This window comes from Fukomys damarensis, unplaced genomic scaffold, assembly GCF_012274545.1.
Source record: "Fukomys damarensis isolate Sample0158 unplaced genomic scaffold, DMR_v1.0_HiC HiC_scaffold_13, whole genome shotgun sequence".
Taxonomy (NCBI): domain Eukaryota; kingdom Metazoa; phylum Chordata; class Mammalia; order Rodentia; family Bathyergidae; genus Fukomys; species Fukomys damarensis.
Window position 1 is genome coordinate 39,435,564 of NW_022900925.1, and position 26,471 is coordinate 39,462,034.

General features: G+C 57.6%; 3 protein-coding genes across 7 annotated transcripts in view; 1 reads left to right on the plus strand and 2 right to left on the minus strand.

Annotated features, from left to right (window-relative positions):
* Fmnl1 (formin like 1) overlaps nucleotides 1-3,726 on the plus strand; it is a 37,489-nt gene extending 33,763 nt beyond the window's left edge. The window contains exons 16-26 of the mRNA XM_033763147.1: nucleotides 3-171; nucleotides 459-661; nucleotides 878-1,112; nucleotides 1,189-1,257; nucleotides 1,851-1,931; nucleotides 2,000-2,129; nucleotides 2,257-2,420; nucleotides 2,517-2,618; nucleotides 2,711-2,806; nucleotides 2,921-3,041; nucleotides 3,424-3,726. Coding sequence (XP_033619038.1) covers nucleotides 3-171; nucleotides 459-661; nucleotides 878-1,112; nucleotides 1,189-1,257; nucleotides 1,851-1,931; nucleotides 2,000-2,129; nucleotides 2,257-2,420; nucleotides 2,517-2,618; nucleotides 2,711-2,806; nucleotides 2,921-3,041; nucleotides 3,424-3,527 — 1,474 coding nt within the window. The 3' untranslated portion in view covers nucleotides 3,528-3,726. The remainder of the gene's footprint in view (nucleotides 1-2; nucleotides 172-458; nucleotides 662-877; nucleotides 1,113-1,188; nucleotides 1,258-1,850; nucleotides 1,932-1,999; nucleotides 2,130-2,256; nucleotides 2,421-2,516; nucleotides 2,619-2,710; nucleotides 2,807-2,920; nucleotides 3,042-3,423) is intronic.
* Spata32 (spermatogenesis associated 32) lies at nucleotides 3,230-14,859 on the minus strand. 5 transcript variants are annotated; one of them, XR_004517033.1, is made up of 7 exons: nucleotides 14,409-14,859; nucleotides 8,840-8,894; nucleotides 8,043-8,103; nucleotides 7,091-7,869; nucleotides 6,267-6,763; nucleotides 3,899-3,975; nucleotides 3,230-3,290 (listed from the first exon to the last, which is right to left on the minus strand). XR_004517033.1 is itself a non-coding variant. In XM_033763089.1 (5 exons), exons 1-5 carry the CDS (start codon nucleotides 14,842-14,844, stop codon nucleotides 6,679-6,681), a joined length of 1,395 nt encoding a protein of 464 aa, XP_033618980.1. In that variant the 5' UTR covers nucleotides 14,845-14,859; the 3' UTR covers nucleotides 6,178-6,678. The 5 variants fall into 5 exon arrangements, 3 of the variants coding, with proteins under 3 accessions (XP_033618980.1, XP_010641194.1, XP_033618981.1); XM_033763089.1 differs by lacking the exons at nucleotides 3,230-3,290; nucleotides 3,899-3,975 and having other exon boundaries at nucleotides 6,178-6,763; nucleotides 7,091-7,848; XM_010642892.1 differs by lacking the exons at nucleotides 3,230-3,290; nucleotides 3,899-3,975 and having other exon boundaries at nucleotides 6,178-6,763.
* Nucleotides 14,860-15,768: 909 nt separating this feature from the next.
* Nucleotides 15,769-26,471, minus strand: part of Map3k14 (mitogen-activated protein kinase kinase kinase 14) — an 18,978-nt gene continuing 8,275 nt past the window's right edge. The window contains exons 6-16 of the mRNA XM_010642897.2: nucleotides 26,303-26,440; nucleotides 21,590-21,719; nucleotides 21,289-21,420; nucleotides 20,931-21,035; nucleotides 19,236-19,399; nucleotides 18,679-18,829; nucleotides 17,412-17,738; nucleotides 17,151-17,257; nucleotides 16,730-16,874; nucleotides 16,229-16,329; nucleotides 15,769-15,980 (exon numbers count right to left, since the gene is read on the minus strand). Coding sequence (XP_010641199.1) covers nucleotides 15,789-15,980; nucleotides 16,229-16,329; nucleotides 16,730-16,874; nucleotides 17,151-17,257; nucleotides 17,412-17,738; nucleotides 18,679-18,829; nucleotides 19,236-19,399; nucleotides 20,931-21,035; nucleotides 21,289-21,420; nucleotides 21,590-21,719; nucleotides 26,303-26,440 — 1,692 coding nt within the window. The 3' untranslated portion in view covers nucleotides 15,769-15,788. The remainder of the gene's footprint in view (nucleotides 15,981-16,228; nucleotides 16,330-16,729; nucleotides 16,875-17,150; nucleotides 17,258-17,411; nucleotides 17,739-18,678; nucleotides 18,830-19,235; nucleotides 19,400-20,930; nucleotides 21,036-21,288; nucleotides 21,421-21,589; nucleotides 21,720-26,302; nucleotides 26,441-26,471) is intronic.

A 26,471-nucleotide genomic window follows, 5' to 3' on the forward strand; every position in this document is an offset into this window, starting at 1 on the left:
GGTTCCCGCCCCGCCCCGCCTGCCACGCTCTCCCGCCCCTTCCCAGGCGTGAAGGCCAAGAAACCCATCCAGACCAAGTTCCGGATGCCGCTGCTGAACTGGGTGGCCTTGAAGCCCAGCCAGATCACCGGCACTGTCTTCACCGAGCTCAACGACGAGAAGGTGCTGCAGGTGAGTGGCCGGGACAGGGCCTGTGTGAGTCCGCTCCGGGTGGTCATGCGTGGGCACCGGAGCTTGGGTCTCAGCTCCAAATCCGAAGGGTAAGTGGGCAGAGGCTGGGCTGGGTCCTCCTCCTTCTTGGGCTTTTCCTCCTTGCTCCGGGAGGGTCCTGGTCTTGTTGGGGGGCTGGTTTGTCTCTGTGGCGGCTGTCAGGGACAGGCTGGTGGCTCCGGTTCCGAGCACACAGTGCATTGCCAAGTGGGCCAGCCCCAGCCCTGCCCACCTTCTCTGGCCCGCAGGAGCTGGACATGAGTGACTTCGAGGAGCAGTTTAAGACCAAATCACAGGGTCCTGGTCTGGACCTCAGCGCCCTCAAGGGCAGAGCCACACAGAAGGGTCCGAGCCAGGCCATACTCATCGAGGCCAACCGGGCCAAGAACCTGGCCATCACCCTGCGCAAGGGCAACCTGGGGGCCGACCGTATCTGCCAGGCCATCGAGAAGTGAGTGCCACGGCCCAGCTTTTCTTTCCAGACCCAGATGTTCCCTTCCTGTCTCTTTGCCCAGCAGTGGAATCTGGCGAGGGCTTCACAGCGGGGCATCTGGTGCTGACCTGGAGGGGAGTGGACTCTGCCTTTGTGCCCCGAGCACCAGCCGAGGTCGGTTCAGTCAACAGAGAGATGGAGTCGGAGCAGCATCCACTTTCCTCTCCCCCGCAGGTATGACCTGCAGGCTCTGGGGCTGGACTTCCTGGAGCTGCTGACCCGCTTCCTGCCCACGGAGTACGAGCGCAGCCTCATTGCCCGCTTTGAGCGTGAGCAGCGGCCGCTGGAGGAGCTGTCGGAGGAAGACCGCTTCATGCTGCGCTTCAGCCGCATCCCGCGCCTGCCGGAGCGCATGGCCACGCTCAGCTTCCTGGGCAACTTCCCGGACACCGCTCAGCTGCTCATGCCGGTGGGTGCAGGGTGGGCAGCGGTGGGGTCGCCAGGTGGGCCGGGGCTCCGACTCATTTCCCGCACCCTTTCTCCAGCAACTGAATGCCATCATCGCAGCCTCCATGTCCATCAAGTCCTCGGACAAACTCCGCCAGATTCTGGAGGTGAGCACCCCACAAGGGGTCAGGCGGTGGCCACTGTGCCTGTCCCGGGAGTGACAGGGACCGGGCTCCCACTTGTGACACAGACGCCCTGCTGCCCGGCCTCAGGGTGCTGTGTCAGGGGAGGTCCTGGGACAGTGCAGGTGCTCGTGTTTGGTTATTGGAGATGGAACCTGGGGCCTTTGAGCACCAGCTGCCTTCTCAGTCCTTTTAAAAATCTTTTGTCGTGAGACGGAGCCTCTCTAAATCGCTAAACTGTTCAGGCTGGGCTGTAACGCCCACCCTCCTGCCTTAGCCTCCTCCCAGTGTGCCGGGATGGCAGGTGTGCACCGCCACACCTGGCTAGAGACGGCTGTTAGGAGGCCAGCGCCCTCACAGCTCGGGAGGTTAGTTCTGGTTTGGGCTAGCACAGGCTAGAAGTGGGTGTGCCGCGACGTGACCCTGCACACACACCGGACCCTGTACGTGTGTCAGGGAAGCCAGGGGTCAGCCCCGAGCACAGTGGGGTCGAGTGGGGCTTGCTGCCTGAGCAGTGTGCTCTTCTGTGGGCTCCCCCAGCCCTGGTACCGTGCTGAGTCTCCCTCTGACCTCCGCAGATTGTTCTGGCCTTCGGTAATTACATGAACAGCAGCAAGCGAGGGGCAGCCTACGGCTTCCGGCTGCAGAGCCTGGATGTGGTAAGGAGAGGAGTTGGCCCAGGAGGGGAGGCGGCCGTGGCTGGAGGCTGACACAGGCCCTCCCACAGCTGCTGGAGATGAAGTCCACGGATCGCAAGCAGACGCTGCTGCATTACCTGGTGAAGGTCGTTGCTGAGAGGTACCCACAGCTGTCCGGCTTCCACGGCGACCTGCACTTCCTGGACAAGGCAAGCGCAGGTAGTGGAACCCAGGTCTTTGGCAGGTGGGGGCTCGGTCAGTGGCCCTGGGGTGGTGTGGATTGGGAGGGACAGGGAAGCCTGGGGTGCGAGGGAAGGAGCCAACCCCCACTCCTCACTGCCACCAGTGTCCCTGGACAGTGTCCTAGCTGATGTGCGCAGTTTGCAGCGGGGCCTGGAGCTGGCGCAGCGCGAGTTCGTGCGGCAAGACGACTGCACGGTGCTCAAAGAGTTCCTGAGGGCCAACTCACCCACCATGGATAAGCTGCTGGCCGACAGCAAGACGGCCCAGGTGGGAGGCTGGGCGTAGGGCGCAGGAGGCGGGGTGAGGCCACACCTCGGGGTGCAGCAGGAGCTCCTTGCCGGTGGCTGACGGCTGGACTTGCAGGAGGCCTATGACTCCGTGGTGGAGTACTTCGGGGAGAACCCGAAGACCACGTCCCCTTCCACGTTCTTCTGCCTCTTCAGCCGCTTCACCAAAGCCTACAAGGTGTGCAGGGCTCCCTGCCGGTCCCTGGAGCAGGCGAGAGCCGGAGGGGAGGGCAGCAGGGGGCCGCCCTCACCCCATGGCTCTGCCCCTAGAAAGCAGAGCAGGAAGTGGAGCAGTGGAAGAAGGACGCAGCTGCGCAGGAGGCAGGGGTGGACACCCCTGGCCAGGGAGAGTCCCCTGCACGCAAGGTGGGCGGCTGCCCAGCCTGGGCCTGGTTGTGGGTGTGGCACCTCACCGCCCTGTCGCTGTCGGGAGGAGTGGGGACCGGAGGAGGCACCAGGTTCTGACCCGGAGGCCCCCAGTCTCCACTCAGGGCGAGGCGCCAGCAGATGGACCTCATCTCGGAGCTGAAGCGGAAGCAGCAGAAGGAGCCGCTCATCTACGAGAGTGACCGTGACGGTGCCATTGAGGACATCATCACAGGTGGGCTGGGGCCCGTGCCAGCCCCTGCACTGTGCTGCGCTCACCTTAGCAGGGTTTTGCCTGCCTCTGCCTCCTGCTACTGTCTTTCTGTCCTTTTTCCTGTCTGTGCCTCATGCCTCAGTGCTCAAGACAGTGCCCTTCACGGCCCGCACGGGCAAGCGGACGTCCCGGCTCCTCTGTGAGGCCAGCCTTGGGGAGGAGCTGCCCCTGTAGCCCAGGTACCTGGCGGCCTGGGAGCAGAGTCCAAGCCTGCCTGGGCAGCGTGTGCAGGACACGGGGTTGGCCAATGTGCAGCGCCCTTTCCCGTGCATGCAGCCTGATCCTGGTGGGTGACCCTGGCCTGGTGCTGGGTGGCTCCTGAGCCCCTTACCCCCTGCTCCAGATCTGCGGAATCAGCCCTACATCCGAGCGGACACAGGCCGCCGCAGTGCCCGTCATCGACCCCCGGTTCCTCCCCTGCAAGTCACCACTGACTTGGCCCTGTAGCTGCCTGGAAGGTAGAGGGGCCTCGAGGACGGCCGGCCGTAACCTCGAATGCTGCTCAAGCACCCCGACCCTGAGACAGCCATACTCAGCGGGAGCCTGGCCTGTGACTTGTGAGGTCACCTTGCTGGCCTGGGCCCCTGGCCCCAGGACTCTCTCTGAGCCTTATTTTTATAAGAGATTAATAAAGATGTTTGCAGAAGACCCGTGTCTGCCCCTGTCTGGCCCTTCTCTGTCTGTGTGTCCCTCTGGGGATTCCTCGGGGGTTTGTATGTAGAGCAGGGGTCAGCCCCCTGCTCCTGCCCAGCTCCCTGGCCACCACCCTCTGCAAGGCTCTGTCCCATTTCCTTGGTTCTGCTCCCACGCGTGCCCACCTGCTGGTGATGCCCCATCTGTGGTGCCGCCTCTGCACCGCCTGCCTGGCTCCTGTGGCAGTCCCTGTCCTCAGGGCCTGGAGGGAGGGAGGGCGGGGCTAGGAGGTGCGCCCCCCAGCTCCAGTCAGGACAGCACCGCCGGCCTCTCCTCCCTCTCACGGACCCACACAGCACAGGAGCCCCTTGTGTTTGGCCTGGGGCTCAGAACCCTGACCCAGAACACAGGGCGTTGGGTTTCCTGTGTGGAATGGGCTCTGCCTGCTCCAGGGAGCCTCACTCAGGAGGATTCACTCAGTGGCAGTGTTTAGGGGCCATGCGTAGGGATATCGATCAGGGCAGGCCTCCTGGAAGAAGGGGCTTTAAAAATAAGACACCTATCATTCTAGCTACTGGGAAAGCTGAGGCAGGAGGATTGCAAGTTCCAGGCCAGACCAGGCAACTTAGACCTCTCAAAAAAAATAATAAGGGCTAGGGGCCGGGGATTTAGCTCCGTGGTTCTGCTGCCTGCCTCTGAAGCACAAGGTCCCGAGTTTGATCCCTGGTACCAAAATAAAAAGGGCTGAGGATGTCGCCCAGTGGGGAGCTGTTGCCTCCTATGAAGCCTAGGCTCCATCTAGTATGGTGAGCAAAAAACAATGCCATGGCCCTGTGGGCATCAGGAGAGCGCTTGGACGTCAGAAAGGATGCCTGGCACTGTCTGCCGTCGGAGGCCCTCACCACCTCCGGGACCAGCCGGAAGCCTGTACTGTGCACGCAGTGCACTTCCTGCCGCTCGTGTCCACAGCTTGCGCATCTGGAGGCTGACGGCAGTGGCCACAGCAAGGTGGGCCCATGTGGGACTCAGCATCTGCCCCGGGACACCTTTCCAAGCGCAGCTGGGTGCTCAAGCCCTTGGGCCTGGTGGTAGCAGGAGCTGAGGGCTGCTGCCCATGCAGAAGGTGACCACTCTGTGAGTGCTTGGGAGGTGGCACTCCCCCCGCCTGCATGCAGGGTAGCTGGGAATTCTTTCCTCCTTCCTTTCCTCTTTTCTGTCCTGTCCACGTACCCACCACCTGAACACCTTTGCTCACGCTGCCCTGTCGGCAACTTCACGTCTTGATATTCACCCTCGCGGTCAACAGTGTGAGTCCACACAGAAACCCGCACCTGTGCTTACAGCACCTTTACTGTCGGTTGCCAGAACTTGGAGCAGCCAAGGTAACTTCAGCCGGTGAGCACATAAGTGAACCGTGGTTCATGCTGGCAGCGGAGCAGCGTCCAGGGCTAGGCAGCAGTGAGCTACCTCACCACCAAACGGCCCAGGGAAACTGAACAGCTGCTCCTGAGTGGAAGGAGCCAATCCGAAAAGCTAGCTTTGGAAAAGCAAAGCCAGCGCAGAGGGGCTGGGGCAAGGAAGGGTGGCCAGGGCGGCGAGGGCAGTCTGTGTGACTGCAGTGGAGGTGCCCATCACTGTATCGCTTGCCTGAGCCAGTGGGAAGCTGGACCTGGGGCTGGAGGTCAGTGCTGGGCACTACCTCTGGGGCAGAAGGCTGTCAGGGCGGCTGTGCGGACAGGGCAGGGAGTTGGGGAGCTGCACTTTTAGCTGTCTTGCTGTGCCCCTTACATTGCCCTAAAATATATTAACACCAAATCCAGAAAGACCCCAGCACCTCTTGGGCACCACACCATCACTCCTGGTGCCCCTGCAGCCTCCTGCTCTCTCCCTTCCACCCTGCACCTCTTTTGAACCCCACTTCCTGGTGGCTGGCACCTCCTGTGCCCCTCCCAGGGTCTGGGATGCACGCAGCTGGGCGCCTGAGGCCCACAGTCGGTCGGTCAGAAGTGCACCAGGGACCAGGTGGCCTGTCCTCCCCCCACGGGGCACGCCTATGCCCCCCGGGCATACACTGCTCCATGCCACCTTGCCTCGGGCTCCACGGCCAGCCTGAGCATTTGCATGTCTTCCACGTGATTCCAGCGGGCACACGAGTGCCCTGGTGTGTGTGCCACGAGGTTCCTGTGTGTGGATGCACCGTGTGAAGGCTAAGCGGACTGTGCCTGTGAGTGGGCTCTGGGAGAGCACGCACCACTGCACACGGGCTCCTTCCTTGTGGTTGTAGAGACTGAACCCAGGACCTTGCACTGAGTGACATCCCACCCTTTTTTTTCCAGTACCGGGGATTGAATTTAGGACCTTGTGCTTACCAGGCAGGTGCAGCACCACTGAGTGACATCCGTGGCCCTGCAGCTTTTTCTATTTTGAGAATGGTTCTCATTAAGTTTCCCAGGCTGGGCTTTAGCTTGAGATCTTCCTGCCTCAGCCTACCACATAGCTGGAATGACAGGTGTGTGTCACCACACCTAAGCTTCTTTCCTGCATTTTGGGTACCTCTGGCTCAAGGCTGTGCCTCTATGGAGGACCAGTCTCCAGACCAGTTTCTTCCTTCAAGCACAGAACACTGTTAGGCCTTTCCCACAGAGGGACAGGAAGGACTCTCTTCAGACTCATGAGCCGAGTGTGTCCCTGGCTTTGGGCCTGAGAAACTGGAGGCTCAGAGAGGCTCCGTGGCTTTCCTGGGGGTATCCTGTGTCTTCCCGGTGCCCGGGGATCTGGCTCGGTGGTGCTGAAGTGACTGCTAGGGGAGTGAGCAGGGACACATGGCCAGGCACAGGGTGGGTCAGGGAGCTGAGGACAGCGTCATCCTGGGAACCGGCCAGGCGCAGGGCCGGCTGAGTTCCCTGCCCGAGCATCCGCAGAAGGCTGAGCCCGGCCAGCACTGGAGTCTTTACTGTTTCTGTAGTCATTTCTCTGGGTTGGGGGCGGACGACGTCGTAAAGTGGATTTTCAGCAATAATGGGTTCCCTTTCTTGGTTCCTGGCACCGACCTGCAACACAAAGGGACAGACAGGGTCGAGTGCGGCCCTGGCACTCTGTACTGCCCGCCCTGTGTGTCACTGGGCAGGAGCGCCGGTTCCCTCTGCTCCCAGAGCAGCACTGCACACCCAGTCCCTGCCCTGGTGCGAAAGAGCGCACCCTGCTGGCCCAGGCCTCCATGGCTGCCCTCTCCTGGGCCCTGCACTTCTGTTCCCAGAACCTTGTTTCCATGGCCTCTGTGAGGTCACTGAGGCCAGGGTGCTGCCCCGCACCCCATATTCCACCAAGTCCCTCCGCCGTCCCCAGCCTGCAGCAGGGCTAGGGACTGCTGCACTCACTCTTCCTTGGCTCCCTGTGGCTGGGGGCGTGTGGCCGTGGCTTGGAGAATCTTCATCTCTCCTTCGACGGTAGCACCGTGGAGCCTCTGGCTGCTGAAGTCCAGGAAACAGTAAGGGCTGCTCTTGTCTTCCTGACCCCTGGCTTCTGGCGGTTTCTCCAGCAGCTCCTGCTTGTCTGTGGCAGGCTGGACGGGCCCGGGTGGAGACTCCACAGCCTTCTGGGAAGGAGCTTTGGTCTTGGGCCCCAAGCTGGGTAGGTCCATGCAGCTGGAGGGGGCCACAGCCAAGGCTGTCGCAAAGTGGACCACCTCTACCAGGCCCATGGCTTGCGGCGGGGTGCCAGGTGGCAGCTGGGTCCTTGTGGATCTGGGAGCTGGGTGGGTGCTGGGGACCTTGGGAGGCTTCTCAGATGCTGGCGCCAGGAGTCTCGTGCCCTGCCTTCCCGATGCCCGCAGCAGACTGTGCTCTGACACCTGGACGAGCTTGTCAGCCCAGAATAGGTGCTTGGAGGTCTGGGTGGAGCAGCTCTTGGGGCACACTGGGGCCTCCTCCCTGGTACGCTGGTGTCTGTGGGTCTGGGGCTGCCTGGAGCTTCCGTGGCACAACACCAGAGTGGTCACCTTCCAACCTGGATCCTTGACAGGCTCGGGCTTGGGCTCGGGCTGCCGAGTTGGGCATGGTGATGGCTCTACCTCCAGGCTCTCCAGTTCCGGGACTGAGTGTGGGTCTGGCTCCTGAGCTAGCAGTTCTGTCTTCAGCTGAAAGGTTTCAGCTAAACACTGTAGGGGCCGAGCAGGGTAAGCCTGCCCTGCCCTGTGATGTCCACGCCCCTTCGGAAACCCTCTCCAGGAGGTGGCCTGGTCTAGGGTTCCCAGAACATCAGGAATGGGAAGCAGGGCTCCAAGGGGCCCTGCGCCTGCCACCACCCCCAGGGAGGTGACCCCACGCTCACCTCGATCTTGTCTTCCTCCTGTGGCACCTGGGCGTGGAAGTCGCAGTGGGCAAGGCTGATCCTGAGACAGAGGAGTCAAGATGGATGTGGGAGTCCACAGGGCCGTGGCATCGAGGCAGGGCTCCCCTCCTCACGCAGGGCTGGTGAGATGGCCTGGCTCCCACTTCCCGAGGAGTCCTGGGGGTCTCCTCCCCAGGAGCCCTGCGGTTTCCTCTGCTCCCTCTGCAGAACCTGGGGCTCCGACGGGGTGGTGCTCACCACTGCGCCTCACCCAGCCAGTTTTAGAGCCTCACATAGCTCAGGACCCCACATGGAGCTGGGCAGCTCTTCCCCACCTGCTCAGCAGATTCGAGCAGAGGTGAGGCCCAGGACCTCTGCTTTTGTCAAGCCCTGGGGAGCTGATGAGGCTGGTTTAGGGAGCTGGTGTCCAGAGAGGCAATTCCTGCCCATCTGGCTGCCACTCCCATCTGGGCAGACGCAGAGAGCCGGCAGGCACATGGACGTGGGGCCCCGCTCCTGCCCTCAGAACTCCTCCCAGATGCCCCACCTGCCTCAGAGAGTGGTCCCCTCTCAGGCCTCTGCTGTGCCGGAACCTCACCCCTCCTCACCTCGGGGAGGGACAGACAGAGGTGTGACGCAGCCCCAGGCCTGGGAGATTTGGAAAGGGGCAAAATGGAGGAGGCCCTAGGTGTGGGGTGCAGGATGATGGGTCCTGAGCGTGGGGCCCTAGGTGTGGGATGTGGGATACAGGGTGCTGGATGTGCAGGGTGGGGCCCTGGTGAGGGGCTCATTCTCACGGGGGCTCCAGGATCTCCACCGCCTCCTTGCCGCAGCAGGGGAGCATGCCGCCACCTGGTGGGAGAAGGAGGTGAAGCGGGGGCTGGAGCAGGGCCCAGCTGCCTCCACTCCTTGCCCCGGCCCCACAGTCACCGGGCCTGCATGCCGCCTCGGCCTTGTCTGGCTCTCTGGGACACAGCGCCGGGCCCAGGTTGAGTCTGCAGTCCTCTCTCCCCTGATGGAGGCTTCCACAGCCCAGACCAGGAGGTGTGAGTCCCTCGGATTTCACAGAATTCAGCGCTCAGGGCTGTTGGATGACCTGGGCAGGGGGGCGGCGGATGCTGCAGACCCTGGTCTCAGGGCATCCAATGAGGATCTGCCGCTGCAGAGCCCTGCCGGAGAGTCTTCCTCATCTCTCCAACCCTGCACAGCTCCGGGATTGCCTCCAGCCTCCGATCCAGTGACCCGAGCGAGGCCCAGGCTGAGCCTTGCATGTCTTGCTGCTCCTTGTCCCCTGTGGTGGGTGAGGCGGCCCGTCCTCTGCTCCTGCGGTGGTGCACTGGGGATGGTGGTGGTCGTGCAAGCTGAGTCTGAGCGAGTGGAGGAGTCAGTCAGAGGCACCCAGGGCCCTGGAGTGGGCTGCTTCTCCTTGCTGAGTCGGCCCTGGATCTTGGATGGTGAGTGGCGAGCCCTGAGGACCGCACGGCCGAGGCCCGGGACAGGAGCTGAGTCCTGGATCCCACCCGTCTTCCGCATCTCTAGCTGTTTCTTCCAGCCTCTGACAGCACAGCCTTCCTTGGCTCCCTTCGAAGTCTGATCAACACCTCGCCTCAGCCCTTCCACAGACAGCAACTGGTCCAACTGGAGGAGAAATGATTCTGGCGAGAGCCTCATAGCAGCCCTCAGGGCTGGAAGAAAAATTTGAGGTTGACTGACCTGGGACAGGACTCTGCCCCTGATTCAGGAGTGGTCTGATGTGGGTTCTAGTGATGCTCCGTGATATATGAATGATTCCAATTTCCAGATGTTGCAAGTATGTAGAAATATATTAATCTTGTATCTCACAACCATGCTAAACTATTATTAGTTCTAGAAGCCTTTCTTTTTTTTGGGGGGGACCCAAAAGTAGGGAGTCCTTTTATACATCCCTAGTCCTTTTATTTTTGAGTGTCTGGTTCACTTAGGCTGGCGTCAGATTTGCAGCCCTCCTGCTTCAGCTTCCTGCTTAGCTGGGTCACCGGTGTGTACCACTGTGCCTGGTTCTAGCGGCTTTTAGAGGAATATATACCCACAGCTCTACGCAGACTTCCCAGTCTGCTCTCTCTTGCTTTACTGCACTGGTAACCACCTCCATACAGTGGTGACTAGGAGGGAGTGGACATCCTTGCTTTGGGGACAAGAGTCAGCATTTCAGTTAAGCATGGTGTTAGCTGTAGGTTTTTTTTTGTTTTTTGTGCAGGGGGCGATTGAACTCAGGACCTTGCACTTGGAGGCAGGCAGTGGCACCGCTGAGCTAAATCCCCAGCAGGCTGAGGAAATTCTTTCCTGGGGGGGAAGGAATGTTGGTGGAATGTTTGCTTAGGTTTTATCTAGGGATGTTGAATTTTGTCCAGTACATTTTTTTGCATTTATTGAGATAATGTTTTAAAAATTTTGTTAATGTATTGTATTTGTCATATATATGTTGTAATACATTAATGTATGGGTAATATATTATTCTGCTAATAATTCTGTTATGGTCTGCTAATAATTTGTCCAAGGTGAAGTACATGGATTTTTTTTCTTTTTTGTTGAGACAAGGTCTTTTTCTCTGCAGCCCAGGTTGGCCTTGAACATCAGTGAGCCTCCTGCCTCAGCTTCCCAAGTGCTGGGATTATAGACGTGAACCACCACACCTGGCTAAATGGATTTTCTTAATGTTAAATCAGTCTTGCATTACTGAGGACAAACCAGATATCCTTTCTTATACTTTGAAATCTGATTGGTTAACCTTTCACTGGAGGGTACTGGGGATTGAACCTGTCGCCTTCACACAGAGCTACATTCCCAGCCCCTTTAAAAAATTATTTTTTTTTCAGGCATTGGAGACAGGGTCTCACTATGTAGTTGAGACGGACCCAGAACTATGTAGCCCAGGCTGGTCTCGAACTCACAGTGATCCTTCTACCTCAGCCTCCCGAGTGCTGGGATTACAGGCGTGCACCACACACCTGATTTAAAAAATTATTTTGAGATAGGGTCTAACTTGCTAAATTATTCAAGCTGGGCTCAAATTTGTCCCAACTCTCCCGGAGTCCTGGATTACAGGTGTGTATCCCACACCAGGCTTGGCTAACTTTCTTGGAATTTTTGCATATATACTTATGAAGTCTGTTGGTGCCTAGTTTTCTTTTATTGTAATGAGTTTTTCAGATATTGATATGAGTAACGCTGGTTTCATAGAATGACTTGGAAGTATGCTTCCTTCACTTAAGTAATTTTCCTAATGGTGGTAGAATTCACAAGTGAAGGTTATGAACTTGGGCCCGGGGCTTCTTTATGGGAAGACTGTCAGTTACATATCTAAATTTAAGAGCTGCGTGCACTCAGGCATGGGTAGCATGTGTAATCCCAGCACTTTGTGAGGCAAGAAGATGGTAAGGGGCAACTGAGACTCTTGTCTCAAAAAAAAAAAATAAATAAAGGGCTTGACATTAGCTAAGGGTGAAGACTCTAGGTTCAATACTTAGCACCAATCAAAATCCACACCCAAAAATTCAGATACAGGGCTGTTTTGGCTATTTCTTCCTTTTTCTTTTTTTTGGTCCTGGGGATCAAACTCGGGACCTTGAGCTTGTGAGGCAGGCGGCGGCACCACTGAGCTAATACCCAGCCCTATTTCTTCTTCTTTAGTGTGGTAAAATATATATAACACAAAGTTGACAATTTTTAACTTTTCTCTCCTTCTATGCACTGAAGTAGGGAGGGTTAGTGCAGGGCCTGTGTGTACTCCGCCACTCTTCCACTGAGCTGCTCCAAAGTGTGCAGTCAGGGCAGTGAGTCCATCCACACTGCTGCTCACCCATCAGCACCATGCAGCTCCAGGTCTACTCTTGGTTTTGGCGTTTTTTTTTTTTTTTTTTTTTGTACCGGGGATGGAACTGAGGACCTTACACTTGCAAGGTAGACAACAGCAGTACTGAGCTAAATTCCCGGCCCCAGGGATTTGTTTTTTGACACAGGTCTCACTACGCAGTTCAGGTTGGCCTCAAACTTACAATGTAGCCCAGGCTGGTCTTGAACTCACTGCAATCCTTCTGCCTCAGCCTCCTGAGTGCTGGCATGACAGGTGTGCGCCATCACGCCCAGCAAGAATTCCTCTATTCTTGAGTGAGCTTTTGGAATGATCTTTTAAGGAATTGGTAAATTTTATATAAATTGTCAAATTTATTGACCTAAGTTGTTCATAGTGTTTCCTTATTATCCAGTTCATATTTGCAAAATCTGTAGTGATAATATCCTTTTTTTTTTTTGGTACTGGGATTGAATTCAGGACCTTGCGCTTGTGGGCTAAATCCCTGGGCTCACCAATCTTGATATTTAAAAAAGTAAAAATATGGATTAGAATTTTGGGGAGGTAGAAGGAAAGCAGGAAATCTGAAGAGAAAGGCAGAAAGGCAGGGGCGCTAAAAATATTCTTAGTGTTTAAAAGTGAAAAATAAAAATCTAAGTATATTCAACTTAGAGAGGGCCAGCAGGCCGGACCCTGATGAAGGTGAGGTGGGCACAGTGGACGCGAGCAGGTGAGCTCAGATGGTGTGGTATGGGGCACAGCACTGTCCAGGGAGCAGTGGTGGGCTGTTTGTGGGGACCCTTGGTCTCTGTCACCAAATGAGCTGTTCGGACACCAGCCACCTGCATGTGCTCTCCGAGAGAGCCTCAGCTCCAGGCAACAGGCTGCCAACAAACCCAGCCCCGCCCAAAACCACTTCGGAGCTTCTGCCTCCTGTTCTCCTTCCGTCTTCGCTCTAGACCCACACTCCAGCCGCTTCCTGCACACTCTTCCTTGAAGGGACTGGGATCCGCCATGTTCCGCGCGAAGCCTCCCGGCTGTGTGCTGCCCTCCCGACTTGCTCCTGGTCTTGTCCTGATGACAGGGTTCCTGGGTTCGGAGGCTGTGGACCCACTCACCACAGAACCCTGGGGCACATGTGGGTCCCTCTGCATCTATCTCCAGCAGGGCGTCTGGCCCAAGCTGGACGCTCAGCAAACATCTTTGTAGAGAAAATAAATTCTTATGCTTTTTATTCCGCCGGACCCTGGGCTTTATTTTAGATTTATCTTTTTTAAAAATTTGAGACAGGGTCTCACTAAGTTGCCCAGGCTGGGTGAGAACCTGCAGTCCTCCTGCTTTAGCCTCCAGGGCTGGGCCTGGGCCATCACATCGCCTTCACATTTCTCACCCCTGGTCTGCATCCGTGCATCTGGACTCCAGCAGGGTAACGCAGCTCTGCGCCACAGGTCTCCCTTGCCGGTCGCTCCTCTCGATCCCATGCTCCCCAGCTCAGCCTTTGTCTCTCACTGACACGGGGAACCCGAGTGTCCACTCTGCAGCCTCTGACCTTCCCATCTCAATGCCGACCTTGGATGCTCCCCGGCCCCTGCCCTGCCCCTCTGTCCCCGTACCAGCGCCCACCCAAACTGGGCCTCCTTCCATTGGGGCCCGACACCCCTAGAGAGCAGTGTGTCGCCCCTACAAGCAATGCCTTGCTGACTCTGCACCCTGATGCTGACCACTGTGCTGTCTGAACCCGCTCAGCCTCCAGCCAGACCAGGGTAGCCACACAGCCCTCACTCCCGCTTCTGGCCAGGCGACTGGGTGGCTTGAGGTGCGGCAGGTCCCGCCTCAGCCTTCTTCCACCTCATGGGGTCCGGCCCCCACCCCGCCGCGTCCTGAGCTCGAGGGCCCCTCGGTGCCTCCGTGTCTTTGGGTCTTTCTTACAGCTGGAAAGCAAAGTCCTACTGGCCTGAAAATCTGACTCAAATTTCCCGTTTCCTCTTCCGATAAACCGAGCCGCCCAACCTCAGTCTGGACTCAGGTTCCGCCCCGCCCAGTGGGCGGCAGATCGCAGGACTGATTTAGTAAGGCCCCTGTGAAGGGCGGGGATCTGGCTCAGTGGTTCTGCCGCCTGCCTTGCAAGCGCAAGGACACCAAAAAACAAAAACAAAAACACAACCACAAAAAAATCCCTGTGAACACTGGCAAGCACGAGGCTCTGGCGGTTGCTGCCAGATACATATTTAATGCTGGCCCCAATACTTCAGAGAGATGTCCCAAGAAAAAGCCACTTCAGTGGTGGTCCGAGGCCCTCTGGAAGGAGCAGCTCCGGCACAGAGGCGCGAACCCACTGGCGCAGGGTTCGGAGGGAGACCTGCCCCTCCCGCAAAGCTCTAAGCGCCGAGGCCAACTGGATACGATTTCCCAGGGCACAAATCCTTGTATCTCCGACGGCAGGGGACACCGCAGGCGGTCACGGGGCTAGCAGGGGCCTATCTGGGGTCACCCCTGCCGCCCTTCCTCTCCGCCACAACAACGCCCAATCCCCCCACCTGTGCGCCCCACGTGGGCGAGGCTGCGTCCTCCGGGCCGCGGGGCGCTGGTTGGTAGCTGCTGCCCCTCCGCCTCCAGGGCGCTCTTTGGCTGGGGGAGGGGGGGTACCGGCACCTGTGAGGCCAGCCTCTGTGACGTCCCCGCCGCGACCCTGCCACCACCAGGGACATCTGTACATGCTCTGGGCACAGGGCCACTGCCCAGCCCTCCAGGAACGTGGGGGGGGGGAGCTGAGAGCCGGGTGCAAGGCACCCTGTGTGGCTGGCCGGCTGCCAAAAGGTCATGACCCTGTACAGGCACTGCCTGCACCCCACCTGAGGGCCTTGGGTACCCCTGGGAGTGGCCGGCTGTGCCCCTACACGGGGACCTCAATACCCACGACAGGCTCAGGTGGGCCAGAGATGCCTGAGCTGAGGAACTTGTCAACACCCACATTTTATTCCTCACAGTTCTCTGCAACCTACACACTGCAGGGCTGTGGCCCCTCACAGCTGAGCCAGGGCTGCTGGCTGAAGCAGGCCAGCTCCACAGGAACAGCAGGACAGAGGCCAGCTCGGCTTGGCTTGGGACAAGTGTCTCTTGATTCACAGTTGATTTAATGCTACATGGGTCCTGGGCGGCTCTGGGAGCGGGGGAGGTGCTGGTCTCGTGTGGAGGGTGGTGAATGGTCACCGGCCATCCCACCCTGGCCTGCTGTGCCACACAGGGCCACCGTTGTTCTGGTGGCAGCCAGGAAAGTGCTTGGAGGTTATGAGAGTGCGAAGTGCAGCTGGCAGTGGCCCTCCGTGCCAGGGGCAGGCAGGGCAGCGTGAGTGGATGCTGGCAGGGAGCGGGGTGTCTGCACCTGCCGCTCTGCGGTGCGGATCGCACCCCATCTGTGCACCACCTGTCACCCTGCACGTACAGACGGGAAGCTGAGTGCAAGGGGCCAAGCACTCTGGGCAGCAGCGGGGGCCAGCGGCAAAGGGCACCTGCTGAGCCTGGGACCAAGAACCAGTTTCCTTGCTGCCTTCTCGGGTCCTCGGCTCAGCTGGAGGTCCACTTGGGACTGTCGAAAGTGGCAGTTCCCCCAAGGAGCTTTCACAGGCCAGCACCCCTTCCATTCTCCTCCACGCCAAAGGGGCTGAGGCCAGGCTGGCCAGGCTGGGGGCTGAGGCTCCCACGAACCCAAGGCCAGGCTCATGGCTGCCCTGGTCCGGTGTGACCCGGCTGTGGGCCGCTGGGCTCTCGCCCACTCCTTGCGGCCCTCGGCACGAGTCCTCCTGTCTCCACCTCCTCACATGGAGTGCAGGGCGGGCGGGTGAGCAGCCTGGGCGGCAGACCCTGAGCAGGTTGAGCTTGTCTCGGCAGCACCGGGCACCGAGGAGGACGCTGCTCTGTCAGCGCAGCGGTGGTGGCAGGCGGGGCTGTGACCTGCTCTCCAGTCGGCCGTGCTTCACCCGCCAGCTCCAGGCAAAGCTGCCATCAGGGGCCAGGGTGCACTGCAGGTCGATGCCCGAGTCTGGCACCTCCATGTCATAGCGAACGGGTTGCCCGTCTTTGGTCACCAAGCTGAAGGCTGTGGCTGGGATCTGGGGGTGGAGCAACCGGGGATGGAGTGGGCTCAGCAGTGCGGGGCAGTGTCGAGCCACGGCTGCCACACTGGGAAGGGCCTCCCTCCAGCCACTGGGCATCCTAGGCTCTGTCTTCCACTTGGGAGGCCTGGAGAGTGCTACCCTGCCCCAGCCTTGCAAGTCTTGCCCTGGGATGCAAGGGCAGTGGAGGTCATGTCTGCTCCCTAGCGTGGCATTCCAGGGTTTTGAAAGCACCTGTCTCTCACCTGGCTGCTGATGCCAGTTGCGATGTCTCCCACTTTGACCCGGTGGAACTCTCGGATATGCAGGTGCTCCCCGTTGAGAGACTGTATTTGGACTTTCACACCTAGAGGTGGGCAAGGCGACAGTGAGCTCATGAAGCCCTTGTCCCAGCAAAACCACAGCATGACCCATGGGCCCAGCCCGAAAGCTGAGAGTCTGCACACTGTATTCCTCATCTCTGACCTCCTCCTGGGAGGCAGCCAACAGACTTGCTGCCGACTTCCGGACTGCAGTGCTCAGGGGTTCAGGGGCTGTGTTCCTTTCTTGTCCCCTCAGAAGACATTAACTTCTCAGTGTCTTGCCTCTGGGCCAAGAGAGACCGCTCCCCTCCCTAGCATGGGGGGTGCTAGGGGTCCTTCGCCACCCCGCCACCATTTCACTATCAGGGACCTCACCCTCTGGGCCCCAAGTGTCCTCCCCGTGAGGCACAAACCCTCCGTGACGCCCCCAGTCCCAGGCTGTACCATTGAAGTAGCTGGGGGTGTCGGCAGGCCGCCCCCGGGCCAGCACCGTGCTGTAGCTGGAGCTTCGAGCCTCTGCCTGGCTGCCCCACGAGTGGACACCTGAGCTCAGGGTTTCCCTCGAGCTCTGAGAGGCCTTTGATGGGTTCTGAAACACAGAGTGGGCTCAGACTCAGCCCTTGGGCTCAGGGGCCGTTCCTGGCCTTATCTCCTTTGGAGAGAAGGGGCCTGGGTTTGCCCGAGTTGCAGAGGGCAAGGCCTGTTTTTGTGGGAGCAAAAGCGGCTCCGACCTCGCCAGTAGCTAAGTCCCTTTGTTTCCAGGCAGCTGTCTCAAGCTGGTGACCCACAGCCCGCTTCAGTGAGGACCAGGGAGGGGGTGGGCTCCACCCACCACTGCACACAGCCCCTCCTCCAGCTGACCCACCTTCTCACTGCTGTCTGACAGGGAGAGGCTGTCAATGCTGAGGCACGAAAGAATCTGCTCTTGCTCCTCCAGAGAGAAAGGCTGGGACAGGCTGTTCAGAAATAATTCTGCAGGAAGAGGGGAAGAGGGTTGACAGGCTGGCGGGCACCACCACATGGTGGGGTCCAGCTGGGGCAGACCCGAAGGGAGGGCCAAGGGGAGTCGGCCGATGCAGGGATGCGGGTGACGGACTCTTGGGCAGGGCACAGATGGCTGCCCTACCTATCTCCAGCTGCTGCAGCTCCAGGTCAGGGAAGGTTGCTCTCCGCTCCTGCGAGCTGGAGCTTCTGGCCGGGGCTGGGTCCAGGGAGGACAGAGGCAAGGGTTCCCAGGGGCCAGAGTCCTCCTCGCTCAAATGCAGGGTGGGAGACTTCTGCTCTGGGGGCTCTGGTGGCGGTGGTGGCTGAAGCTCCGGGGCTGGGCCTGTGTCGTCCTCCGGGGGTGAGCAGTCCTGCAGCTGGGCGTGTGGGGGCTGGGGGCAGCCAGCCTGGTCTGGCGGGAGCCTTGGCTCCTTGTATTCTCCCCTCCAGGGGCTCTGTAGACCTCCCACTGTAAGATAGCAGGGGGAGGTGGGTGTGGCTATCATGCAGGACGCAGTGCCATCTCCTAAGGAGCAGCTCCAGCAGCAGGGTGCATCTGGATCCCACTTTCCTTCTATTGTCAGGAGCAACTCCAAAGTACAGAATCAGTTCCAGAGGAAAGATTTAAGATAGCTCTGGGGCTACAGACAGCTCAGTGCCAGTAGCTTGCCTTGCTTTTGCAAAAGCCCTGGATTGGGTCCCAGCACCGCAGAAACGAAGCGGTGGCTGAGTGGCAACACACCCCAAGATCCTGCACACACCTCTCTCACCACAGCCCCTGGCTCAGGGCTTCTGCTGCTCAGCTCTGTGTTGCCGCTGCCACCTGCCCTTGGCCTGTCTTCCGTGCTGTTTATTCCTCTTCCACCGCTATAACCACTGCCTGTCTCTCCCTAGGGTACCTTCTACTGTGTCCCACATGTCAATTTGATTTGACTGCATTTGTACAATGTGTTTTCATTGATCAGGCACATTGCATTCTGGGTCTTCTCCTGTTGGTTCCTCCTTTCCCTGAGCCTTGTGGCTGCAGACCAGTCCCTGTTGCTCTGCAAACATCGCGTGGCTTTTAGTGTTGGTGGTGTCCCACTTCCCTCTCTGCTCTCCAGCGGGGAGGGACCCTGATTGCAGCCTACATCCTAAGGATGGCAAGCACAGCCACAGGGTGTCCCCTTGGGGGCCGGGTCCCAGGAATGCAGCCCGGCACACTCTTGCCCGCAGTGCCCAGGGGTCCTACTGCTCCCAGCTCCATCAGCATTTGCTGTGTCCCTGTCAAGTGTCTCCTGGTGTCTGGCTTTGCTCTGCTCTCTGACCCTAATGGATGTGACACCCCCTCCCCCACGGACCCAGCACCCTGTATCCCAGGTGGAGACGCCCTACCCCACCCACCAAAGAGCAGCCAGCCTGGGGCTCACCTTGCTGCAGTGCCCCACACACCTTCCCTAGCAGCTCCCCGGCTGACGCGCGGTGGACAGGCTCCTTCCTCAGCCCCTGCCGGATGGCCTGGGCTGTGAGAGGCGTGCAGGAGGCTGGGATCTCCCTCACAGGCGGAGGCTCACGGGCAATCTGGGGGCCGAAAGACAGCATTTGGAGCCTGTCTACCCTCCTGCCCAGAAGGCCCAGCACCCAGCCTTCTGCCCTCCCACCGACGCTGAGCTGGCGTCTGCCATGGGACTGGAGAGGTCTGGGTGGGACTGGAGAGGTCTGGGTTAGAGCCAGGGCTTGACTCCTCCTTGAAAGGGAAACAAGGAGCCAGGCAGCGAGATGCCCGTGTTCCACGGCCTATTGGGAGGCTGCTGGAGGTGGCCCCGGTCATGGGCAGTCCTTGGACTCCCAGACTTGGGTGGCAGGCTTTTAATAAGGATCTGCAATTTATGTCCAGGCTTCCCGTGGCACATGCTCTCTCAACCTGCAGCACCGGCCCAAGGCCCACGTGCATCCCAGCCCTACTGCCCTGGGCACCAGCACTGACCTTGAGGCAGAGCGGCCCCCGGAAGTACTGGGTCCAGGGGTGGCAGCCGTTGAGCATGTGCAGCATCATGCAGCAGCTGCTCCAGATGTCCACCTTGGTGTCGCAGGGCTTCCCCAGAACCACCTCTGGCGCCATGTGGGTCTCTGTGCCAGGGATGTAGTCCCCTGAGGCAGGGTGAGCGGAAACAGCACCGTGAGCATGGCAGGAGTCTGCTGAGGCCCACTCCTGTCTGCAGCTCCTGCAATGCTCTCAGCTGACACACTTCACATGAAGAAAGGAAGCCTCTAAGTGGAGCCCAGCGGGACAACTGAGCCAGCCTTTGGGGAACAGGGGCAGAGCATGTCTCAGCTACAACCCTCATGGGGATGGGCTGGATGCTGACAATCTGGTTGAGGAAGACCACTTACTGCTGTGATGTTCAGGGAACACAAGTGAAAAAAAAAAAAAAACAAACCACCAATAGCAAAAAATTATACGCATTAGTCTACAAGAAGAGAGAGCAGATGTTAACTATACTTTTCCTAGTGGTTTGTGTTCTAAGTTTTTGCTCAGCTGTACTTTCTTCAAAAGACACTAGAAAAACTTGAACCAAAATACTAAAAAACCCACTAGCGCTATTTTAAAAGTCAGGTAGGTGCTCAAGTCAGTTTGTATCTCTAGGACCTCAACACAGCCCTTAACGGCACAGTTATCAGGCTCACATCCTTGCTGAAGTGCCAAGGACCAAGGTGCTCTAGACTTCAAATTCTTTCAGACTGGGGACAGTCCCATGTATACAGTGACACACCTGGGGGACAGGCATACACAGGGCACTTATTTATGTGTCATAGACACCTTCCACACAGTCCAAAGTAATGATTTTTCGAGTGCCTGAGTTCTGACTGTGCAGCCTGTCATGAACTCAGGTGTAGAATTTTCCACTCATGGTATCGTGTTAGTGCTCAAAAACTTGCAGATTTTGTAGCATTCTGGATTTCCCCAGTAGGGATGTTTAACCTGCACTTTTTTTTGGTACTAGGGATCAAACTTGGGTCCTTGTGCTTGCGAGGCAGGTGGCAGAACCACTGAGCTACATCCCTGGCCCCAAACCTGCACTTTTTTTGTGTGTGTGTTTGTTTCGATACCGGGGATTGAACTCAGGACCTTGTGCTGTGAGGCAGGCACAGTGTCACTGACCTAAATTCCCGGCCCCAACCTGCACTTTTAAAAGACTGTTTTTCCTCTGGTTGAAACAGAACCATTTTATGCCTAATATTACGTATGAAGGAGATAGGACAGAAAGTTGTGTTATAATGCGATTAACCAGGTACAGAAAAAAACATGGAATTACATAAAATATTCATGATTAGCTTTCTGGCAAGAGGAATGTGGGAATTATTTTTTCCTCCTTTTATACCACTTTGCACTGTATTACTGAATGGACACAGATTGTTTTAATATCAGAAAAATAGAAGTTAAAAACAGACCTTTCACCACTACAGTGCCTGGGCCTGGGGCAGGGTCCTGAGGAGTGAATGGAGGTGCATCCCATGACTGCATTTACACCGAGAGAGACCTTGTGCTAGGGCTGGTGGCCAGCTGGAGTCTTCGGGGCATCAGGTGTGCACAACACCTGCTCTACCAGCGAAGGCGACAAGGTGTGGCTGATGTCCAGTGAAAGCCACTGCTGTCATCAGGAGGGAGGTGGGATTTTACCTGTGAGCAAGGACTTCCCCAGGCCACTGGGTTGCAGGCACACAGCATGGCCGAAGTCACAGAGGGCTGCGCGGTTCCCATCGCTGGACAGGAGCACGTTGTCAGCTGCAGGCGGGCACCCGGCACGGGAGGGAGGGGACAGTGTCATGTGGGCCCAGCCCACTCGGCTCAGTGGGACCTCCAGCGAGGCTATTTTCTGGCTGCTCCTACTTCCCCAGGAAGCACTGCCACTTCACTCTGCTGCCCCACCCTCTACAAGGGTCCAACCACAGTGCCAGGCTGAGCTTGCAGAATGCCGCTCCCTTGCCTGATCCAGCAGGAAGGCACATGGGAGGAGCCTTGGGGACCAGAGCCTCACCTTTGACGTCTCCATGCAGAACCCTTCGTGCGTGCAGGTACTTCAGCCCCTCTAACGCCTGGCCCAGGTAGAAGAGAGCTCGGTCCTCTGGGAGACAGCCCTTCTGCTTTATGAGCTGGCCCAGGGAGCCACCTAGGAGACACAGGCAGGCTGTCCATGGGGCCTGCCCAGCTGTCGCAAGCCAAGGGCAGGGTGAGGGCTGATTGGAGGCCAGCAGGCTTTTCCAGAGGGTGAGTGTGGACTGGCCGGAGAGCAAGGTCACCCTTGGGAAGGCAGAGAGCGAGTGGCACTGGTCCATTACCTTCTAGAAGCTCCATGAAGATGTTGACCCAAGGACCTTCCCTCACTGCGCCATACAGAGGGACAATCTGGGGCAAGCTCAGTCCTGCACATGCTGTCAGCTCTTCCGCCCGGAACACCTCGACCCGCACCTGAAAGGGCCCGGAGGTGGCTTGAGCCAGGGTGAGGGGCTGGGTGCCCACCACACTGCTAGGACCTCAGTGCTCCCTATGCAGGGCTGTGGACGCTCCTGGGACAGTGCGCGGGCTGCACAGGGCCAGGTGTGGCTGTCTTGGTGCTGGGACAAGGCTCACACTTGAGATTCCAGCGCTGACCACGGGCACACAGTCACACATGCCACACTCCTCACAGCCTCCTGGCACGCCGCTGCCCTCAGGTGCCCAGTGCAGGACCTCCTTCCCCAGTCCAGGGTGCTGTGCAGATGAACACCCACAGCTCCTCAGAAGTGGGTTCTCCCCATCTGTCAGGTGCTTCTAGTCCTCAGAAGCCCTTTGGTACTTTTCTTAAAATTGCCTCTTTCCCAGAGGACTAAAATGTCCAGACAGGTCTGAGTTTACATTTACTCTGCCTGCAGCTGTTTCCGCAGAATCTGGGCATAAACATAGTTACTGGGGAGGTTTTGCCTGGGCCATTCCGCCATGGACCAGCAGGCTGGAGAAATCTGCTTTCTGCAAGAACCAGCAGCTTGGCATGGCAGGGGAAGTAGGCCTTGGATACACACATCTTATTAGGCTTGGCCATTTATAATAAGCCTGCATGTGTCCCTTCCAATGTGTTGCCATATGCAAATGGTGGGGACAATGGCATCTGCCCCAGAGTAGCATGTTTGGAAGGGTGCCAGCCAGTGCCACACTGGCCACCAGTGGGCATTTAGGAAGCGCTTGCTCATTTTCTGCTGCCAGGGCGGAGCAGCTGATCACTTAGACTTTTGTAGAGCTCTTGTAGCTTACACTGGCATCACCAGGGCACCAGTAGGAACAGAGCCAACTTGGGAGAGAGGTGTTGGGGACTGGCAGTTGGTTTGGAGACTTGCTGACTGGGCAAGGCTTTTGGACTTTTGCCTATCAGTGGAAAATGTCTCTCTGGTTAGAGAAACTCTGATTTAACAAACTCATATGAACTTTGACTTTATCTGTTTCCAACTCCCAAAGGCACTGACTCTGATGGGACTAATTCACCAACAGCACTTAGGCTGCCAAGGTCTTTAATTTTACCACTCCCAGAGTGTGGGTGAAGCACCTCAGGAGTCCTAGGGGCTCAGTATCTGTGGGAGACAGTGTCAACTGCCTGCTTGAGAGGGGTCAGTTCCAGTGTGTCTAATCGTGCCCATCAGATGGGGCATCTTTAGGGAGCTGTGAAGCTAATGGGGTTGCTATGATTCAAAGTACTTCAGGGGACTGTGGAACAGCAGGTGAAGGTGCTGTCTGGCCTGACTGCAAGACTTGAGAAGCTGTGCCAGGCCTAACAGGGCCTGTGTCCCGTCAGCACTTTGGCTGCTTAGAAATGGAAGGAGATTTTTTTTGCAACTTGGATGTCATGATTTTCAAATAGCTGGTAAATTTCAGAATAGACACTGCTCGGTCTGTGTAATAAATGGAACTGCTAGAGGCTTGGTTGGCCATGAAAAATTGAGATATTCAGGGCTGTGAACCAAGATGGTACGGGGGTCTTTGCTTTAAAACCAAAGAGATCTTTGTCTCAGTGGCACTAAGACAGTCCTAACACCTAGATCAAAGGGGACGGCCTCAAACAACAGGGTGCCGGGGAGGGGGCTGGGCCAGCCTGGAAGCAGGTGGAAGGATGCTGATGAGTCAGGGGAGGGGCTTTGTGCTCAGAGGCAGGACTGGACTGCGACGGGACACTGATGCGGGCTGATGTAGGCCCACTACACAGGCCAGGCCCCGTTTTAACATCTTCTAAGCCTCAATGTGACAGTCTGTGGGTGGTTCCATCATCACCATTTCACACGCAGAAGCGAAGCCTGGATATTAACTCTTCTGAGGTCACTAGCAATGCAGTGCTGCACTAGGTTTGGAGCTAGGGAGCTGTACCCCGGAAGAACTTCCAGGCCTAGTCACTACTAAGGGCACACGTACACACACTCAGGAGGGACATCCCGGTGTGTGTGTGGACAGCGCTCAGCCCACTGCCAGATCCACAAGCCACTTCCCCACTCCCTTTGCCTGCATGCCTGAACAGGGACTACTCTCCCCTCCTTGAAACTCCCACTTGTTTTCTTTTGTATCCTTGTCAGCTTTACTCAATCGGCGAAAAGGGGGATATAAGCAATTTGACCAGTTGAAGACTCCAGGAACATAAATTACAGCCAAGTGACTAACAGGCCTGAGGGTGTAGATGTCCCCTTAACCCATCATCGATAGTCCCTGGTCCTTGTTCTCTTTTCATCCTAAACATGTGTCCAGGTCTGACGGTTGCTGCACCTTCGAGCTGTATAAAAATCGGCCCTCAGTTACAACAGCTCCTTCAGCTCAGCCCTGAGGGCTCCATCTGTGTCCCCAGGCCCTGCACAGAGCCTGGCACAGAGCAGGTCTGTGCTTGGTGACAGCTTGGTCAAGGCTGTACTACCCTTGATTCCAGAACTCCATGCTCGAGTCAGAGACTCTAAATGAGCAGCTCTTAACCCTCTTCAGGCCACAAACTACTTTGAGAACCTGGGAAATGATGTGGACCTTTCCCACCCATCACAAGTGTGTGTGCCCATACACACGACACACATAATCAGGTTCAAGTCGGGGGTCCTCTGAATCGCCCAGGGACGGGGGGAGGACTTACATACTGGCTGGTATATACAACTTACGACCAGTAAGGAACCAGTAAGGAACTCCGTCCATGACACCCACCACATGAAGGATCACAGTACAGAATGATCTCTAGAGTAGATCTTGTTCTTTATAAGAACCACATCTACGGATGTCTAAAAAGTCTAAAAAGATTTAAGTCAAATGGCATTTACCTCTGACAGCAGGATCAGAGAGTAGAGAGACTTGTTTTTTTTTGGGCATCATTTGACTCAAGCTTCTATTTGTTTGTAATTAAGAGTTAAGATCAGCGAAAGCCTTAAAAACCAAACCCAACCAAACCCATCTCCCTTGAACTCTGGTCCTGTGGGCAGGCGACAGGTGATTCAGGCTGAGGGTACTCTGGAATGAAGACCGAGGAGTGCAGCGTCAGCATCGGGGCTTGAGTGTACTCCTGGCAGCCCCCACGTCGGAGGGGCTCGGGCCTGCTCTGGCCCCACGGGAAGCCTGGCTGTTGGTTCAGGTGCCTCATGTGTGCTAGGTGAGTGTTTTACTACGAGGGGTCTTTCTAGCTGAAAAGCCACAGGACCTCCACCCTGCCTGTCCCAACCTCTGCGCTGTAAAGAAGGGCTGTGTTAGCCACTCCACCGGGGTTCCGGAAGAATGAGTGCGGCTGTGTGGGTGCTGGGAAGCCCGTCCTTGTGCATGGACCTTCCTGGTTGTCCTAGGGTGGGAATGGGACTGGAGTGTGCTCTCCCTACTGCGTTAGGGTTGTTTACCTTGTTGCCTGGGACTTGAGGGCCTCGGCAGAGGGACAGCTGAGAGCCAGTGACTAAGCTCTGCGCACGGGGTACCTATTCTCACCCTTCCCCGAAAGGACAGCTGAGCCTTCTCTGGCTGGGAAGGGAACCGCTGCTGAGGCCAGGCACGTGGAAAAGGATGGTTTATGCTCTTGAGAATTCAGTGTCTCTGCCACCGGGGGCAGAGGGTGGTGCTGTCACTGGACAGTCTGTGTAAATTCTGGGTAACACACAGGCCACCTTGTCACCCCCACCCTGAGTAGTGCAAGAGCCTGGCTGTGCACAAACTAGGAGCGGCTGATTCACCCCTGGCCACAGCCCCTACAGTGGCACTGCTGGCATTTGCTCCATGTGGGCTGCTGTGCTGGGCTTGTCTGGACGCTGCCACTTGTACCTGGATTCCTTCTGGGGATCAATATCTTTGACATAAGCAATGAAACAATGTCTCTGAGCTTATTCACTGGGTCCATGAACCAACACAATTATTCATCAAAGTGCTTCTGGGATGCTGAGTGTGGGCTGGGGACAAGGTGGCTTTCACCTGACAGGGGCTAGGGTGGGAGAAGAGCTGCTCCAGGAGCAGGGCCAACTCTGCAGTGTAGTTCTCACCTGGCTCTGGGCAAGTCATGGCGGGGGACACCTCTGCCACGACTGAAACCCCAGGACCACGAGCCACCCCTTTCCTCCTCCTCTTCCAGAAGAGAGGCTCAAGGCTGCATGGTAGAAGGGATGAGCCTGGGTCCGAACCCCAAGCTGCTTTCCCCTGCTGCCTGGAGGCAGGGCTTGAACTCAGCATCTCCTGGCTCCCTGTGTCCACCCTCTAAGCACTCTGGGTTGTGGTGCAGGGTGGCTTCACTGGGTGGCCTGAGGGTCGCAGTCCACACAGGTTTCACAAGGGTAGACTGGGTCCTGGACTTGTCTCTGGAATCTGACCCTATAGGCCCTGGGGGCAGAAGAAGCCTGGGTGGGTTGGACTCTGAAGCCAGGTACTCATGCACATGCACACCAAGGACAGAGGCTGGCATGGGATCACACTGCCCTGCACTCCAGACGATGCAGGCTGATACCACATCAGACCCATGGCTACCCAGGATGTTCTTGAAAGAGCAGAAAGAGTGCAGTGGTCCCCAAAGCCCTGCCCACCTCCTGGCCCACCTTTTTGACGGCACACTGAAAACCTGTCTGCTTGTCCCTCATCCTGTGGACCTCTCCAAAGGAGCCTCTGCCCAGGCGGGGTTGGTGTGTATCCCAGTGCACCTCTTCTCGGTACTCGTAATCCACTGGCTTGAGTTTCTGGATGGCAGAGGGAGAGGGGGAGGGGAGG

What these genes read in the sequence shown, in the direction of transcription:
- Spata32 (XM_010642892.1), bottom strand. Translation starts at nt 14,844, where the DNA reads ATGTGGGTGTTGACAAGTTCCTCAGCTCAGGCATCTCTGGCCCACCTG. An exon ending in CGCCCACGTGGGGCGCACAG is followed by an intron (nt 8,895 to 14,408) that starts GTGGGGGGATTG and finishes TTCTCCCACCAG; the next exon opens with GTGGCGGCATGCTCCCCTGC. An exon ending in GTGGAGATCCTGGAGCCCCC is followed by an intron (nt 8,104 to 8,839) that starts GTGAGAATGAGC and finishes CCTCTGTCTCAG; the next exon opens with GATCAGCCTTGCCCACTGCG.